The sequence below is a fragment of the Sceloporus undulatus genome, chromosome 1 (genome assembly GCF_019175285.1).
Source record: "Sceloporus undulatus isolate JIND9_A2432 ecotype Alabama chromosome 1, SceUnd_v1.1, whole genome shotgun sequence".
Taxonomy (NCBI): Eukaryota; Metazoa; Chordata; class Lepidosauria; order Squamata; family Phrynosomatidae; genus Sceloporus; species Sceloporus undulatus.
Genome location: NC_056522.1, coordinates 332,212,192 through 332,231,425, shown reverse-complemented (window position 1 = coordinate 332,231,425; position 19,234 = coordinate 332,212,192). Strand labels below are relative to the sequence as shown.

Below are 19,234 nucleotides of genomic sequence, written 5' to 3'. Positions count from 1 at the left end.
CACTTACACAGCCTGAGTTACTACTTTCAAACATGAGAAAACAAGAAAACTCATATTTGTTTCAATGCATGAATAAAAATTACAGTAGGAGTGTGGAACTGTAGAAGGTCTACACTTTGACTTTTGGATATCCAGCTCAATACCCACTACTATGTGTGTCCAATTTACTCCCTAGTGTTTTCTGAGCCTGCTGCTCTCTCTGCTTCCCAGTACATTGTTGATAAATCTAGAAATAACACAAAATGTAAAAAGGATGGGGAGAGGAAAGGACATCTTCGACAACACAAAATGTAAAAAGGATGGGGAGGGGAAAAGAAAAAGCAAGAAAACGAAGGGTTAGGGCAGGGGTAGGCAACCGTTTTGAGCCGGGGGCCGGGTTGCTGTCCCTCAGACAACTGGGAGGCCGAAGCCAAAAAATAAATAATTAAATATTTTTTTTAAAAAATACATAAATAAATAAATAAACTGGGACAAATGTAGGACAACATTTTCAAATGGTGGACACTTTTTTTAAAAAAGTGGAGGACACGCAAAAAAATTGCTGATTTTTTTTTAAAATGTTAATATAAATGCATGTTTCTGAGGCGTCTATAGACAATTTCCCCCCTTGCCCCTGTGCGTGAGAGGCCAAAGGCCCCAGCGGCAATCGGCGGCAGGACCGGGCTGGGGCCGGTGCCAAGGCCTCGCCGGGCCGCATCCGGCCCGCAGGCCGCAGGTTGCCTACCCCTGGGTTAGGGTATGTGAAGGTGAGATTCACCCACCCAACTACGTTTCTCTAATGGCAGCACAATGGGTCTTTTTGATCCCACCACTGCCACCAATTATGTGAAGGTGATGACCATTATCCTACCAATTCTTCACTGTGAGATTCAAACCTGGGACTCTCTTGGGTCTCCTGCACTATAACTCTCTTTAGATGCCAACACTCTGGGTCTCAAATACCCCACCAACACCACCACTTGGCACCAACTATTCTTTGACAGCCGCTCATTCACTATTTAATGTGTCCCAAACCTAAAAGACTTTTCTCAATGTTGGTAGCATTTTTGATGTGTTTCTGGAATCACTTCAAACAGCTGCTTGTTGAAACAAAGTAAGACATTTATTTGCAAATCAGGCTGAAAACGGTTTCTCTTTTAGTGGGTGGTGTTCACAATGGATATGGTGTATAAATTCTTTATTAGTTACACAGTTCAATGGTTTCTTTAGCTTGTCTTTGTAATTGGTTCATTACAGCTTTATATGTGCTCCCTTACAGAGTAAGTTCTTACAGAACCTTTATTAGACTTTTGTATCTTATAACCCTTCTGGTTACCTATGACTCCACTAGTCAGCAAACACTATGTCTCCTGCAGGACACTACAATAATATAATTAAGGACACTCTTCGTCCCTTTCTTGAGTACCTTTACAAGCTGCATAAATGCATTCCAAACCCTATGTTATGGGCTACCCATTTTATAGAAGCTTTAAGTAGGCCCAGAATGCTTCTACTAGCACAGTTAAGAAAGAGTGATGAAATAGGGGGCAGCATCGATGTTCTCCTGGGTCATTAAATATTAATTAAATATTTTAATAAATAAAGCAAGGTTGACTAAAGAGTTTCCCCGCACAGTGACAGCAAAAGCAGTTTCCCAACTGGATTTGTGCCATCTTTAGTCACGCACAGCTGGTGTTTTCTCACTAAAATACCCTGTTCATAAACAAGCAATCTTGCTGTATTATGGCTGGCTTCTGTTAATCTGAATGGCTTCTGCTACAATAAATTTTCTACAGTGAGACAGTGTTCACCAAAATATCTGAAACCAAGCAGTTGCCTTGGTACAAATGCAAGTCAGCCTGGAAAAAAATAAAGGGCTCCTGTTCTGGGGGGGGGGGGGGACCAGCTCTTGTCATTTCAAAAGGATTAAAAAGACAGTCCTGTCAAAACTAAGACTGGCAATTAACAAAGAAGATAGTAGGGTAGAGCATATTGCCTTCAGGGAAAAAAGCAGGAAAGATGTAAAGATCTCACTACAGCCTTAAAAGATTGCACATTCTTGCTGCTAATTAACTAAGCTAGCTAGAACAACTTGGTAAATCAAAGGTTCTTACAGATCTAGTGACCCAGGACTCATCCATGGGCTCCATTTACTTAAAGCCAGACTTGACAGACCCTGACATTTACATTGGTTACAGAATCAGAATTTTCCATCAAGTATAATTATTGCATCTATTATTTTATACACCATCTTACTCGGAACAGCTTTTGAATCTGAGGACTCAAACTACAGCCATTAGGTCTGTATAGACGAAAGAAAGCCACCATCAAATAAAACTGGATACAAGCCGCAATGAAGTATTATTTATTTATATCCCATCTTTCTCCCAAAATGGGAGCCAAGGTAGCTCAAAACAAGTTTAAAACAAGACAGACCTAAATTCCTGATGATAAAAAAGTTAAAACACATTTAAGTAAGCTCTATCATATTCAAATACTATTAATTTTAAAAGTTTTAAATATCAATAAAGATAAAAAATATAGCACACATACACCTCATTAAAAAGACCTTTCAGCAACCAATTCACCATCAAACACCTGTTTAAATAAAAAGGTATTTACCTTCCAGCAAAAGAAAAGCAGAGAGAGTGCAACCCTGGCTTCTCTGTGGAAGGGAATTCCATAACCTTGGACTTGCTATGGAGAAGGATCTCTCACATGTGCTCACCAAATAGGAGTGGGCCTTCTTAGTGACTGTTTTGAGGCTCTGGGGCAGATCTAAATAGCAACCTTCAGTGCACAGATAAATTACATATTCACATGGTTACTGCACCACCATGGGGAGGGGTGGGAGAGAAGGAAAACTCACCAGTGTACTATTTTTGCAAGCTCCATGCATTTCTGGTTGAATACACAGATATCTACCCAAGAATAAAAGAAAACATTGTCTAGACATGACTTACAAAACCATTGGGCCAAACAGCTATAAAACAAGTGAAGATCATTAACGCTGCAGCTACACTGCAGCACTAATGGCACCACTTCAACTGTCAAAGCTCTGTGTTATGGAATTCTGGAAATTGCAGTTGGTCAGAGCACCATAGCTTTGCCAACTACAATTCCCAAAAATCCACACACCCCAAACTGTAGTTCTTTCACACCAAAGCAGTGGCCCTTGGCCCCCATCAGAGCTGCCATGTCCTGGGTTTTGTCTCAGATTCATAGGAAGCTTCAGCCACACTCCTTTTCCAAGTCCTTTTTAATATTTGTCCCCAATCTTACACAGAAGATCCATTAATAGCTTACAACAAATATAATATTCCTATTTCATAAGGCAACATCATATTGCAAAAAACAATATATTTTTGCAATGTGGAGTCGAAATATATTTTTGCCTTTCAGTGTCTTGACTTTATTATGTCACCAAGATGTTCTAATTTTAAAGAAATTGACATAGTAATGGCTTGCCATCCTCTCATTTCCTTCCACTAATAGAAGAAACTTATATTAATGAAAAGATGTGTGCACGTGCATAAAAACTAGGCTCCAAGCTTCTAAAAACAGTATACTTTCAGAATATTTCATATACACGATCTCAGGAATTCTGAGCAAAAGCCCTGCAAAGCCCATATGACATGGGACAGAAACTCAGAACAGTGACTTGCCTAGGTCCACTTAGTGAGATCAGATGTCAGGCAGGAATGTTGTCCAAGACATTTTGCTACCTAAGGGAACAACAAATAGCTCCCCCTATCAATACTAAGTACCATATGAAACTAGTTGGATCAGCAGCTAAATGTTGTATCAGCATTTGCCGCAGAGATGGATCCTCCATTGCACCCAACAATGGCAGGTAGACCCTGTGGCACACAGTTGGCCCTGAGACACACAAAGCTATTTTCTCAAACACTCTAGCACCCCTGTCTGTCCCCACTTCCATCAGCTATTGCTTAAGAATGTCATCCCATTCTGTCTAAAAGCAAGGTTGGTCCTGGCAGAAAACAAACTTTACAGTGAAATTTTCCCAAGTAATTCTCCATGTTGTGTGCCTTCAAGTTGTTTCTGACTTATGGTGACCTTAATGCAGCCCTATCATGAGGTTTTCTGGGGCTGAGTGTGTATGACTCACCCAAGGACACCTAGTGGGTTTCCATGGCTGAGCAGGGACTCAAACTCTGTCTTCAGAGCCTTGCTCCAGTGCTCAGACCACTACACCATACTGGCTCTCCATACTCCTAGCCATTCCACATACCTTACTTATCATGCAAACATAATGCCACCACTAGGTAAACATGTTCTCAGAAACACTGTTTTGTGAAGGTAAAAAGAATGTGAAAAGAATGAGTACAGTTTTTTTTTTTTTATTTTGAGGAACACATAAATGGAAGAACTACTACATACAAATACTGCTAACCAAGATGGTTCCGGCAGGCCTTTCCTGAATGTTAACCACCCAGAACCAATTCTATCCATCCTTCCTACTATATCTCCTTGTCATTCGCGGATTGTAAAATAATCTTATAATGTTGTATTGTATTGTTATATATTTTAATCATGTTTTATGTTAATTTTATAGTTTGGGAGGGAGGGTTAGGTCAGGGTTTTGTGGGTTTTATTGTTTTCATATTGTGTATCATAAACTCTGTTGTTACCCACCTTGATCCCCAAATGGAAGAGGCAGGATATATATAAATAAATAAATAAATTATTATTATTATTCATTGTTTGCATTCCATCTTTTGTGTTCTATTATGTCTCCACAATGAACCTAACTGTTTGCAATATCAAGCATTAATTATGAAACATTTTCTACATAGCATTTGAGAGCCTGCCAGGTGACTCCCATTAGTGTCAATCAGGCAATTAATTCTAGTGCACTGATTTTAAATTTTTATGTCTGTATCAAACATTAATGCCACATCTGTTACTCTCAAGACTGTTTCTCTCCCCTTTCACACTCACTCTCTGCAAAAACCTGATGGATTATCAACAAACTTGAACTTTTCACTGTAGTATTCAACCTAACAAATCAATGCTACACATTTTAATCTTGCTCTATTTACTTCTCAATTTTATTCTTATTTGGTGTAATTATCAGCATATTCCAAATAAAATTGGTTGCATCACATGGAGTTTTGTGTTGTTTTCTTATATGCCACCAATAGATAATGTGGTCATTATTACACTGGATTACTTATTACACTGGATTACTGCTCTGTCATAAAAGAGCTAGCGTGACATAGTGGTTTGAGTGCTGGCTACAACTCTGAAGACCAAGGTTCAATTCTTAGCTCAGCCATTAAACCTATTGGGCAAGTCACATTCTCTCAGCCTCAGGGGAAGGCACAATGGCAGACCTCCTCTGAACAAATAATTGCCAATAAAACCCCATGACAGCTTCACCTTAGGGTTGCCATAAGTCAGAAATGACTTGAGGGCACGCATCACACACGGCTAGCCAGCATACTGTAGTGGTTTAGAGACAGAGCCATAAACAAAGAACTCCAAGTTCAAACCTCAAATCTGTAGCCTCATTCATATACAGTCAAATGAAAGGGCAATCAGACAAGAGTAATTGCAGTTGGCTCTTGTCTTGGTATCTATGCATGTTCACGGGTCCATGCACTTGGAAGTGTCTGCGTTGCAGTTATGTTTTTGAGTAGGAGAGTGGGACCCCCAAATTCTGTCATTTGCCACCATCCACTAGTTACTTCTGGGAATTCAGTAACTCAGGCCCTCAACAGACTGGCAAAATAGGCAGAGTATGGGTATGGTGACTACATGTTGCCTGTCCCCATACCGGTGTCATGCCAGCATCATGCCATCCAACCAACTGCACGGCAGGTGGCATCATGCCACATCTTTGGCGCAGCGTGTAGACACGCTGCACCAAAGAGCCATAGAAAAGCCACAACAGTTGCGCCTGTGGCACCCTTTCCATAGCAGAAAAAGAAGCCACTTTTGCAGTTTCTTTTTGCATCGCGGACCTGCTGGGTTGGAGCATGGAATGCAGTAGCTGAGTCCCCAACCCAGCACTTCCAGGGGGAGCGCACCGCCACCTTTAATGGCGGTCTGCCGAGTCCCTCAGTGGGAAGATACTGAGTTTACTTTGCCCCTTTTCCACCCCTGACTTTGCAGGGTCTTTGTCTTCCCTTCCCATGAGATGAGAATCCTGTAAAATATGCAGTGGGTCATCCCACTGCGCAACTATCTCAAGATAGCAAAATGCTCTCTTGTACCTTCCTTTAGGTGGTACTTAGGAATAAGTTACAAGAACAGTGTCCAATCCTATTCAGACAAGGCTAAAAAGAAATGTAAGTGCTAATGTAACTAATTAAACTTTACTGTTCTACTCGTGATACAGATGGTAGTCTGTAGTCCGGTGACACAGTGGTTAAATGCTGGTACTGCAGCCACTCACTCACAGCCACAAGGTTATGAGTTCGATTCCAGCCAGAGGCTCCAGGGTCAACTCAGCCTAGCATCCATCCGAAGTCACTAAAATTGGGGGCAATTAGCTTACACAATGTAAACCACTTAGAGAGTGCTTAAGTGCACTGATAAGTGGTATAGAAATGTACTTGCTATTGCTATTATCTTTAGGTGCTCCTGGGAAGCTGGGAGTCTGGACCTCCTTATTTTGCCTACACACTTCCATGCCACCAGCCTCTGAAGATTCCAGCCACAGCTGCAGGCAACGCATCAGGAATAAATTCTTCCAGAACGTGGCCACATAGCCCAGACAATTCACTGAAAACTACATAAGCAAACATTTTAAATTTGTCCCTGAAAGCAAATTGTCAAGATATGTATTAATAGTGAAGCAATTAATTACAGGGTCACTTACCGAATCATTTGCTGCCAGCGCAAGGGCAATATTTACTAAAAGAGAGAGAGCAAAGAGAGAAACCACATTAAGCAAAATGTCACTATAGTCAGTATCTCAAAAGTATAATCAACTTCAACAAAAAAAAGTTTTCGGAACAGCTGAGCAGCAACACAGAATCATCAGTTAGAAGGAAATCCAAACGTCATCTCCCCCAACCTCTTGCAATATATGAAATCCACACATACATTAAAAATATATTATTTTAAACTTTTCTGTATAGATGCACAGTATATCCCAATACACTATTATGATTACACCATGAGAAAATATGCAACTACACAATATAAATAACTAAAAAGTAGCTGTAAGCTTAATATTAAGATGTTAAGCATCACAAAGATCAGTAACTAGGAGAATAAATTTGGTTGGGAAAGCAGAATATTTCAAAAAGCAAATGCCATTAGAGAAAAATTCCCTTTTCCGGCTGTTGCCAGTTAGATGTCTTTAAAAGACTACACCCAGGGTGGAGTAATCTGTGGCTTGGGGGTAGGATGGTCAACTCATCTTCATTTCATGCAGGTGAGGAAAGCCCAGAAAAAGAAAAGGAAGCCAGAGAAAGAAGCTGAAATAGAAGACATGATGAAAGAGAAGCCAGTTCAATAGATCATTTGGTGAGTAATCTCCCCCAGGTCCAGGCCTGAGCCAAACAGAGAGTAATAGAGAGAGAGAGAATGGAGGAGATGGCAAAGCTTGCAAAACAACTGTCAGGAAAGTCCCAGCCAGTATGATTTTGGCTATGCTGGGCTAGACTTGGAAAGATACAATTATAAAGTTGAAGAGCCATCCAGTCCAAAGGGCCATCCAGTCCAACAGTGCCACATAATACAGCATGGTGTGGTCATTTGGGTGTCGGACTACGACCTTGGGAGACCAAGGTCAAAGCCCCACTCATTCATGGAAACCCATTGGGTGACCTTGGTTAAGGCACACGATCATAAGCGGGTTACAGACCGCCCGTTTGGGGCGGCCTGCACCCGCCCCTTTCCCTGCTGTATCGGGGCCTCAGCTGCCAGAATGGCAGCCTCTGAGGCCCCGGTCCGCCGCTTTCCAGGTCACAGGGAAGCGGCAAAAGGCTGCTTCCCCGCAGCCTGGAAAGGGGTGTCCTTGGGGCTTCAAGCCCCAAGGACATCCTGCGGCAGCGGGGAGGAGGAGAAAGGGGACGCTTGGCCCCTTTCTCCTCTGCGCCGCTGGCGCAGCCGTCTGAACACTACACCAGCAATGCAAACTCCAGAAGGAGCTTCATTTCAGAGCTCTTTCTTACGCCGCGTAAAGGGCGCTCTAAGCGCCCTCACGCGGCGCAAGGACGTCACTTCCGCGCCGCCTCGTTTGGAGGCGGCGCGGTCATGACGTTGTAATGGCGGCAGCTGTGTGGAACGGCCGCCACCATTTTGTGCACGCTCTGCGCGTGCTAGTGTTGGGAGCGTCCGGAAAGGACGCTCCTTTCTAACCCTAGCACGTGCAGAGCACATACTTTTAGGCCCGTCTGTAACGGGCCTCAATCTCAGAGGAAGGCAAGGGCAAATCCCCTCTGAACAAATTCTGCCAAGAAAACCCCATCATAAGTTTGCCTTAGGGCCCTGTGAGAAATGTCTTGAAGACACAAAACAGTTAGTTTGCCATGCTCTAGAAGGGAGACAGTGGAAAGAGAGCTGCTAAAAGGGAGGAAAAAGCCTCCACCACATTAGCCTTTAGGAACCAATTTTATTACCCCAAGAAATGAAGAGACTACCCACCCCTGCCTTAAGCTTTGTTTTTACCACAAATGCAGAGACCACAGATTAAAGTGGCCCTTTGGTATCTGCTAGAGTTCGGTTCCAGGAACTAGATTATTTCTGCAGTGTGTTTTGGGCCATAGTTAAAACTCGGGTGTGATCCCAAGAAGTACTCTAGCAACAGCACTTTTTTGTCCCTTACTTCCCAATGCAGAAACTCTGCCTTCTGAAAAACGATACATGGGGACCGAGGGAACCTGTTACTTCCATGTCAGAAAATTGTCCAATTCCAACTGGGTTGCTTTGTACATATGAAAATACTTTTCTGGACATGCAAGAAACCTGTGGAACTAAACCTGCATTTATGAGATAAATACGCAGAACATGAATACTTTTTTTCTGGTATTCAGAGACAGAGCCATGCCTGGATGGCGGCACAAAAGGGCGATCTGTTTCGCCCCATAGTTACTCATAGTAAACCCTATGGCTGAGTGTGTGTGACATCCCCAAAGTCACCCAATGGGTGTCCATGGCTAAGCTAGGACTCAAATTCTAGTCTCCAGAGCCATAGCCCGGTGCTCAAACCACTACGCCACATTGGCTCTGTGGTATGTATACTATATAAAAACATAGAGGAAAATTAAAACGATGGGTTAGAGCAATTTCAACACTTACCAGCAGTGGTGGATTTCCCCACGCCGCCTTTCCCAGAGGCCACAACCAGTACCTGCTTAACTCCTTCAATTGGCGTTTGCTTTGGAAGTCCTCTCGCCATGATTTTGCTCCGCTTGTCTTTGAGGACAGCGTCCTTTGCATCCGATGACTGTGAAAGACACACAAAAGAAATTTAAGGTGTTACTTGGGTTGCATCCACATTGCCGAAATAATCCCACTCAACGCCACTTTAACTGCCACGGCTCAATGCTGTGGAATCCTGGGATTTGTAGTTTGTTGTGGCACCAGAGGAGGCTAAATGTCTCACAAAACTACAGCTCCCAGATTTCCACAGCATGGTGCCATGGAGACTAAAATGGTGTCAAATGGGATTATTCCTGCACTGCGAGTTCAGGCCTAATTAATTTTAATTAGTTATTTCTTTATCACTGATTCATTTAAAGGAAACTTGCAGAGTATTGTCATCTCAGGAAGTGTTTCTTTGCTTATTCAGTGCTGCTTCTTTAAACATAGCTGCTACTTCATCCTTCCTCAAACCATGCTATTTATGATGCAATGCTTATTTCAATTTTCCTTACATTTCAAGTTTAAAACATATCTATTTCCCTTTCTTTTTTAAGGCAAAGGACAAGTTTTGTCTTAAGGGGGGAGGGGGGAAGAGGTCCAAAACACACTGCAGAAACAATCCGGTTTGGGACCACTTTATCTGCCCTGGTTCAGTGGTATTATCAGGGAATCCTGGGAATTGTAGTTTGCTATGAAAAAACTACATTTCCCAGGATTCCCTGATAGCATTGAGCCAGGGCAGTTAAAGCAGTCTCAAACATTTCACATGCAAACACTGCCTTTGTGTGCATTCATATTAAAAGCCATGACAACACTGATAAACAAAAGGTGCAACAACAAAACAACAACAACACAAAGCTTACCATTTTTTTCAAGTTTGGCGCCTTAGAATAATTTAGCAGCTTTAAAGGGAAGAGCCTGCCAGCCATGTGTGTGTGTGTGTGTGTGTGTGTGTGTGTGTGTGTATACACAGACTCAATAGGCGTTACTGTCTCTTGCAGCGTCTCTTGCAGCGAATGAGGCAACAAGCCTTGAAGGAGAAGGACCACCTTTCACATCGCAAAAAGAGTCCGCCTGGTAAGAGTTAAAACCATAGAATCCCAAAGCGGATAGAGCGGCAGCGGCGCTCGTCGAAGCCACAAACAAACCGGATGGAAACAAACCGGAAGTACGCCTCTGTTGACGCTAGGGAGTCAGCCAGTGACGTCACGCAGGACCCGAGAGTTCATAAATGACTTCCGGGGCGGAGGGTGGCAGTGTAGAGGTTCCGGTTCCGTGTGTGTCTAATATATATACAGTATATGTGTGTGTATATACGCATATATAAAATCATATATGTATATATATTATATTATAGATCATTATATATATATACACACACACACTATTATATACATATATAAATAAATATGCATTATTATTTATTTATGGTAAAATATTATATATGTGTATGTGATTTTTTATATATATGTATATATATATTATATAAAAATTATTACATATTATATATAAAATATTTAAAAATATATATGTGTGCGTGTGAGAGAGTAATATTAATATATATACACACACAAGATATTTGGGAGGAAGGGAGTGCCCTTGTGAGGGTTCTCCTTTGGCAGCAGCACAGACCCTCGCCTGAAACAGTTTATAGTTGATAAAGAGGCAGCTACCACTGTAACTAGGCTGGAGAGGTGTTCTCATAAAAGGAGTGAGTGAGCCCTCAGGTGCATCTGCACTGTGGAAATAATGCACTTCACTACCACTTTAACTGCAGTGGCTCAACTCTACAGAATACTGGGATTTATTGTTTTGTGAGGCACCACCAGCAATCTTTGGCAGAGACCTTATAAAGCTACAAATCCCAGGATTCCATGGGATATGTTTCATAAATATACATAAGCATATATATAAATCTATAAAAGCTTATGCTACAACAACGTAAGTACAGTTGGTCTCAAAGGTGCTACAAAGATGGAGATACATAGATGGAGCTGCAGCACTGAAAGTGGTGCCACAATGCAACTTTTCTACAGTATAGAATTCAGTGGTCCCCAAACTGTACCTTTTAAGAGGTTATTTGGACTTTGGCTCCCAGAAGCCTCAGCCATGTTGGCAAATAGTCTGGGATTCTGGAAGCTGAGGTCCAAAATCCCTTAAAGAACACAGTTTGGGGACCACTGTGATGCATCCCCAGAAACATATGTTCAAAACACACTGCAGAAATAATCCCGTCTGAGACAGCATTAACTGCTTCGGCTCAGTGCTAGGGAATCCGGGAAACTAGTTTTGTGAGGCATTTAGCCTTCTTTGTTCAGAGAACTCTGGGGTTATAACAAACTACATCTCCCAGAATTCCCTAGCATTGAGCCAGGGCAGTTAAAGTGTTCTCAGACGGGATTATTTCTGCAGTGTGTTTTGGACCATACTGTACAAAAGAGGTTATAGCATATGCTTTCGTAACTGCATCTGAGGAAGTAGTCCAAGTCTATGAAAGGTTATGCTACAATTTCTTAAGTACGGTTAGTCTCAAAGGTACTATAAAAATCCCTTTGTAAACTGAAATTGTCATGCTTTGTCCATATCATGAGAAGACGTTACCCACTCAAACACCTTACAGATGACATAATAGCTTAATATTCTTGCATACCTCTGGGTCCATGGAGGTCATTTTCAGGATAGGGCACGATACACCCTCCTTCAAGGTATCAGGTAACTTTCCTGACACAGTGGGGCATTGACCACCCCCTGGACCCACTGTATCAGTCCACTTCTGCTACATATTAGCAGCCAAGATAAGCAAGGGTCAAATTCACCCCGATCCTGGCCCCAGTGACCCCCTGCGACCTGCCCCATCATCCCCTGCCTGTTCCCACACCCCGATCTGTCCCCTCCTTCACCCTGCTACCTATCCCATCATCCCCTAACTGCTGCACCCCGATTTGCTCCCTTCACCCTGCCACCTATCCCATCATCCCCTGCCTGCTCCTTCACCTTGATCCTGGCCCCAGTGACCCCCTGCAACCTGCCCCATCATCTCCTGACTGCTCCTGCACCCCGATCTGCTCCCTTCCTTCACCCTGCCACCTATGTCATAAACCCCTGCCTGCTCAGACCCCCACTGAGCATGCACAAGTATGCCGATTCGAATAGTTGAATCCGCACCGGTGTGGTAATACAATTTGCACTCACTCCACTTCCCCCTCAATTCGGAAAGGCAACCAGGTAGGATAAAACATTGCGTTTTAACGTGAATTTGAATTTTTGGATGCGCAGTCACGTAGGTACTGAGCTGCACAGCCCCCCGTGTGATAAGGGCCTAGGCTAGAGCGTGTGTCACTCAAATTAGCCCAGCAAAGAAGCGACAGCCTCCCAACGTCTTTTATATCTATGGACAGAACCACTGTATTTCATTCCTATATTTAGAGTCCAACATACATTTTATCTATAATACCAAATAAGGTATGGCCAAAAGGCAGAAAACAATACCTCATACATAGACAGAAATATCCCAACCAGCTGTCTCTCACAGACATAGAATGGAATATTCTGTATCTAACACTTGATACCTCTTTGTTAGACAAAGAGAATCTTCTGGTCTCAGTTAAAGTTTCCTTGAGTATTAACAATCTAATCTTAAGGAATAAATCCCAAATTTGGATCTTCAATACAATAAATACAAATACCTGAAATTTACAACATTTAACATAGGTGGAAGCTCATTTGCTGAGTTGCCTACAATCTGCAGTCATGAAATCTTAGGTGACTACACAGGTAAATCAAAAAGAATTTCAGAGAAGATACAAGTAACCAAGTTCATGACAAGAACCTTCAGTTTTCTATTGAGAAATGGGGGAGATCTGGCATCCTGCCTATTTCACTAGGTAACCATACAGTAGCTTCTTGGTTAGTTACTAAAACCAAACAACCACATATTTTCAGTCCATCCAGGATTTGCAGACAAGATCTAGCAAACCCCGGCCCTTTGTTTTCTTTCACACTTCCAATATCATCTGCTTCCAGGCCATTTTTCCACAAATGTCCCATCAGCAATACTCACCCTCCTGTTAGGAGGCAAGACTGAGATTTCTGCTTCTTCTAAAAGATACAAGGCAAAGCAATGAGATCAGGGTGACAACCCATCAGAAAAGCTGCAGCTCTCTCTCTCTCTCTCTGTGTATATACTTGTGTAGTAGTCCAGGAGTCCTTTCACACTACCCAATTATAGCACTTTGGGGCTAAACAGACCGCCCCATTCAGCGCTGAATCAGGGCCATGGCAACTACATGCCACAGCCCTGTTCTGCCCTTTAAGTGGCATAAAAAGGAGCCGCAAAAAGCGACTGACATAACACCAAAGTAACACTGTGACACTGCCCGCCGTGTGGTGGAGCGCACAGTATCATACCAGCATGGGGGCAGAGTAAGGGTGTGCGTTGTGCTCCACCCGATGCCAACCTTTATGGCCGGTCTGTCGAGGCTGGCACAGATTCCAAATTAAGTGCTATCACTGCCTTCTATGGAATCTTGTGATCGGCACGTCAAGAAGGAGTATTCAGAATTTTCCATTCTAGTGTTTCATTAGATTACAAACCCTGGGATTCCACAGAGTGCAGCTACAGTGATTAAATTGGAATCATACTGTTATAACTGCATAATGTGAAAAGTTTCCATTCCATGACAAAGATAGCTTCTCAGCCTAGTAGGTCACATTATCCATAATATCAGTACCTTGGCACACAGCATGAAAGCTCTAATACCAGTAGCCTAGCATACAGAACCTGTAAAACTTACCACTAAAAGCCACTGAAATGACTCTTGAAGTAAATATCACAGTAGGTTTGCAGCTGATCTTAATAAACATCCTAGCCCCCTGCAGAAGAGGAACAGTACGATTAAATGGGTGTTTTATTGCTAGCAGAGAAAAATATGACAGTACCTGTATCTTTATGCAAGAAAATTTGCTGAACTATTCTGAGTCAAGATGCTTGCCTTTTAGGTTTGTAAATGACAGAGACATCACGCCTGATATGTTATTCCGAAATGTAATTAAGTTTTGATTACCCCAGTTTAACATGTGTCTGTATCTGTTCCATAATTGTCTGAAATAACAACGGTAATCTATTTTTAATATTGTAATGTATTTTTCTCTGTGTGCTCCAGAGATGCATAAAATTAGCCTCTCGCTTGCTGGCACTGCTCCCACACAGTAGGAATAGCTGTTTAACTATGTACCCTAATTCTTAAAATTGCAAGAAGAAAATAAAGAAAGCAGTTGTGATTTGGGGAAATGCCAGCTTCGGCTACCATCTGACCATGGTGCTTAAAACTTTATATCAAAAGGCACAGAATCTGCATGATGAGCATATTTATGGATATTTTATTTTGCATAACTGTCTGCTCCATAGTGTTAGTTCTCAGCCTCTGGGCTTCCAGAGTCTTTGCACATCAATTCCCAGAGTCCCTGAGCATTGGCGATAATGGCTGAGGCTACCATAAAACCTCTAGAGGACCAAAGGTGAGAACCATTGCCCTGTAGATACTGAGTGGGAATCGTATGGCCCTCCAGATGTTGCTGGATGCAACCTTCAGCAGTCCTAGCCAGCATACCCAGTTACTTGTTTTAGCTTTGTTGTTATATAAAAATTTATAAAGTATATTTATTCTTAAGAAAGTATGGCATCATGCCTTTTATGTAATTTACTCTCATTTTATCCTTCCTTATTCTAGCCATGTTAATCCTTTATCCAGCCCGCTAAGTCCCATGGAGTTCAATGGCACATACTCCCAGCTATGTGGGTATAAGGTTGCAGCTTATACCCCACTTCTCCCAAGCCTAAAGTGGTGTTTCCCCCCACATACACAACATTGCTGCACATGTGCACTGGCTGTGGCAGGTGCTTTTCTGCAAAAATCCCTCCTCCCAATTCTCCCAACAGAAAGGGCTCAGGGTGGGCAGTGCAGCAATATCTCCAGCTTAACAATGCCAGCAAAAATGAACTGGAATTCTAGCAAAGCGTGTTGATAACCCATGCTTTGGTGTTATATATTTATAAAGCACAGCAAAAGCACAACTAGAAAAAGCTATCTAAGGGCTTTCCATATTTCTTGGCCACATTAGCTATTGCTTGGTTTTCATCATATATATATAACATATATATATATGAACCAGGAAACTTCTTATCTGAATTGTGTGTGTGTGTTATTTGGTATATATTTATTTATTTCATATTTTTCTTGGCAAGATTTGTTCAGAGAAAGTTTGCCATTGCCTTCTCCTAAGACCAAGGGCATTTGATTTGATTGAGGTCACTTGGCAGGATGAAATTATAGGGGAGACTCCTTCTCCAAATGCTGTGTATGTATGCATACATGCATATATATATACATGCACACACCAGGAAGCTCCTCCCCCCAATGGGCTGTGTGGGTGGGTCTATAGGAACCAGGAAGTTCCTTCTCCATAGGTAAAATTGTCTGTGTGCGATACTTTTCTGTCTCTGGCCATTAGGGGGAAGAAGCAGGCGGTGCTGCCCTCCTTCTTCCAGGCTTAGAGGCCACAGGGCTGGCTGAAAGCAGGCTTCCCTTTGGCTGGGCATGGCTGAGTTGACCGGGCCCCCCGGAGCCCGGACTGTTCTGCAGCAGTGTCTGCAAGCGAGGCTGCAAGTGAAACCTCCCGACCAGGGCTCCCAAGCCCAATGGGTGGAGGTAACATGTACTTTTTTTGGGGGGGATGCATCTACACTGGAGAAATAACCCGGTTTGGTACCGCTTTAGCTGCCCTGGCTCAAGGCTATGGAATTCAGGGAGTTGGAGTTTGTTGGATGCAGCCTAGGAGAAATATCCTTGGGAACCTCTCTTTTAGATCCCTTCCTACCTGCAGAGAGGTTTCCTGGCAGGCTGTGTCCTGCAAAGGAGGACAAGGCACTGCAAAATGTAGGACATCCAATAAAAATGTTGGACATTAGAAAATAAAATCTCAAAACACTCATGTAGATATCCATTCCTGCTTCTTAGTCATGCCCAAGATGGCTTGGGTCAGGAGAGGGACTTTATGGCTTCCCAGATGTTAAGGCTCTGCATTGTGGATAATCATCATCATCATAGCCAAAGGTGAAAGATGAGGGCTGTTAGTCCTACCTAGGAGTAAATCCCCATTGAACACAATGGTGTTTACTTCAGAGCATACATGTATAGTATTGCATGGCAAGGATATAAAGACAGCATACTGGTTCACTTTACAGATTTGAGAGAAAGTCAACAGAATCTAATGCCTTTTAGACCTTTTAGACCTTTGAATTTATTTGTTCAAAAAATGTCAGCTATATAAATACTCAGTTCTTTATGACTGAAAAAGTTGTTTTTTAAGCCTATGGTATTTGCATCCCAGTGAAATATGTCACCTGAGTATTGCTATCTTTCTCTTTATCCCAAAGAGCTCTTCAAGAGATTCCTCATCCGATTAAAGAAATCTCATGGCCTTTTAAGATGACATTTTGCTTCAGCATGCCAGATGCTGGAAATAAATTGCTTTTTATCATACAAACCTATCCATTGCAGTCTGGCTTCCCAAAATCTAAATGTAAAAAAATTAATTGATTGGACTGGATTTGATTTAGAGTTAATTAATTTAGTTAATGTAATGCTTTACCATTTTGACCATTAATGCTTAAGTCTTTTGCCTATTTATCTGGGAACAAGTGCCATTGAACTCACTGGGGTTTTCAGCTAAGGAGTTTATCACACATAAGGCTAAGTGCCTAAATCCCAAAAGCAGGATCGTTTTCACACATATGAGGGGCATTGAGCATTGACGCAAAAATAAACCACACAGAAAGTGGACAAAATCTGCCACTTTTTACTTTCAGAGAATCCCAAAAGTAAAAAGTACTTTTTGTCCACTTTCTTGTGCAGTTTATTTTCATGTTAATGTTCAGTGCCCACGACGTCATGTGAAAACGATCCCACTTTCACTTTGTGTATGCATTAATACACAAAGTTGTGTTAAAACAATCCCGCTTTTGCGGGATTTCCCTGTTTTAAATCCCATTTTACACGGGAAAACCCCATGAGATAAACTCGTAATTCTAAGGAGATATATATGGAATTGTGCTCTTGCAATTTCATGCACAGAATTAAGGGATCTATTTAATTACAGCAAAATACTCTGCGCAAGTGTATGGATGCATAAATATATCCTTGTTGTTTTATACAGATCCAGCGAGGACTGATCATCTATGTATGTTTCTTCAAAGGGGCCACTGAAGAAATTATTCCTAAAATGGGTAGGTTTTCCCCTCCCAAAGATATAATATTCCAAAGCAGGTAGCACTAAAACAGCAATGAAACTAACAGCACTAAAAATATGTAAGCAACTGTAATGTCATTACTGAACCTAACATATAAGAAGAAGAAGTCATGTAATGAGTTTTTGCATTAAAATAATGAAATCAGCTCTCTGGGGAGGCTAGTCTGAGCAACTATTTCATTCTGAATTGTGCTGTATAAAACTCCAATGTGCGTTTTTTAATTAACTGGCTCTTACTGAGGCAGCAGTTAATAAGCTTGCTGAGGCACAGTGGGTTATTAATGTACTACCATATTTAGCTTTATAACTAGGGCTCTATTGATATAGTAACTGTATTGATAGGGTTGGTTTTTGTTGTTGTTAGTTTCTGCTATTTTTTAAAACTTCCATGCATTTATGGGTTTTTTTAAAAATAAAATTGTTCTGTGACATATATTTGGTATCAGGCCCTCCCCTCCGTATATTTCTGTCCAGTTTTGTTCCTCTCAAAAACAAGCAACACTGGTATAAGGAACAGCACCTGATTTCCCCAAAACTCACTGCAGAAATAATCCAGTTTGAGACCGCTGGCTCAAGGCTAGGGAATTCTGGGAACTGTAGTTTTGTGAGACAGCCTTTTCTGTCAGAGAGCTCTGGGACCACAATAAACTGCAATTCCCAGGATTCACTACCAGTAAGCCAAGGCAGTTAAAACAGTCTCAAAGTGGATTTTTTCTGCATTGTGTTTTTGGACCACAGTGACAGAAGAAACCAGATTGTTGTGCACAGAAGGGACTTCTCAAGCAGGGTGGAGAAAATAGACTTTTTAAATATTGTTGGATTCCAGTTCCCATTAGCCTCTGCCACTTTGGCCAGTAGTGATAGATATCTGTGTTATCAGATCTTTTGTAAAACTTACCCCTTGTTGCCAGTTAATAAAGTTATTTTAATAGGAAAGGGCTAGTTCAGGTTTCATTGTTTTAAAAATGTCTTACCCACTTATATTTTGGCTGAAGTGGAATATGTGTGTGTGCGTGTATAAAAACCTATGAAACAAGAATGGCCCAAGTTATCTTTCTGCCCAGTGCAAAAAGCAAGATGGAAACCCTACCATTTCATGTACAAGAGCCAATTGTTTTTCCCAGGCATCTGTTTTTTTCTCCAGTATAGGCAGTGGGATGACATCTTCCATCAATAATATTACATTCAGATTAAATGACTGACTGTGCCACCCACAACTCTTTCCTGAAAATGTTCTTTCCATCGCCTGGCATCTACTGCCTGAGGCAGTAGCCTCACTTTACCTAATGAATTGGCTCAGCTAGGAGGGGGAAAGAGTGAAAGTCCTCCCTGATTTATTACTGCAAATTAACACAGGAATATCATCATCTTCTTCAAAACATTGCTCCAAAACACTTCTAGATTATGAAGAGGACATTTCCACCACATTTGAAGCCCCCCTAAAATAATGTGCAAAAATTTTCAAAAATGTTTTTTGCCCCCCAAACCCTCTAGTGGGCATAGGGGGCATTCTCACTATGTTTTGGACCCACCCTGAGCTGATTTAGCAAAGAGAAGGATTTTTTGAAACAGGAAGTAAACGGGAGTGACTTCTGCACCATTACAC

At 41.9% G+C, this 19,234-nt stretch overlaps 2 protein-coding genes across 9 annotated transcripts in view; one reads left to right on the top strand and one right to left on the bottom strand.

Moving 5' to 3' along the window:
• Positions 1–10,476, bottom strand: part of NUBPL (nucleotide binding protein like) — a 124,017-nt gene extending 113,541 nt beyond the window's left edge. For 2 of the 8 annotated variants that reach the window (XM_042441109.1, XM_042441092.1), the window contains exons 1-3: positions 10,185–10,476; positions 9,256–9,403; positions 6,827–6,861 (exon numbers count right to left, since the gene is read on the bottom strand). In XM_042441109.1, the coding sequence (XP_042297043.1) occupies positions 6,827–6,861; positions 9,256–9,403; positions 10,185–10,250 (249 nt within the window). In that variant the 5' untranslated portion in view covers positions 10,251–10,476. Of the gene's footprint in view, positions 1–2,601; positions 2,733–6,826; positions 6,862–9,255; positions 9,404–10,184 lie in introns of those variants that run through there. The other 6 variants (XM_042441101.1, XM_042441082.1, XM_042441149.1 and 3 more) reach the window with 6 other exon arrangements.
• A 5,317-nt stretch (positions 10,477–15,793) lies between these two features.
• Positions 15,794–19,234, top strand: part of DTD2 (D-aminoacyl-tRNA deacylase 2) — a 5,975-nt gene continuing 2,534 nt past the window's right edge. The window contains exons 1-2 of the mRNA XM_042441162.1: positions 15,794–16,028; positions 17,536–17,605. Of these exons, the coding sequence (XP_042297096.1) occupies positions 15,918–16,028; positions 17,536–17,605 (181 nt within the window). The 5' untranslated portion in view covers positions 15,794–15,917. The remainder of the gene's footprint in view (positions 16,029–17,535; positions 17,606–19,234) is intronic.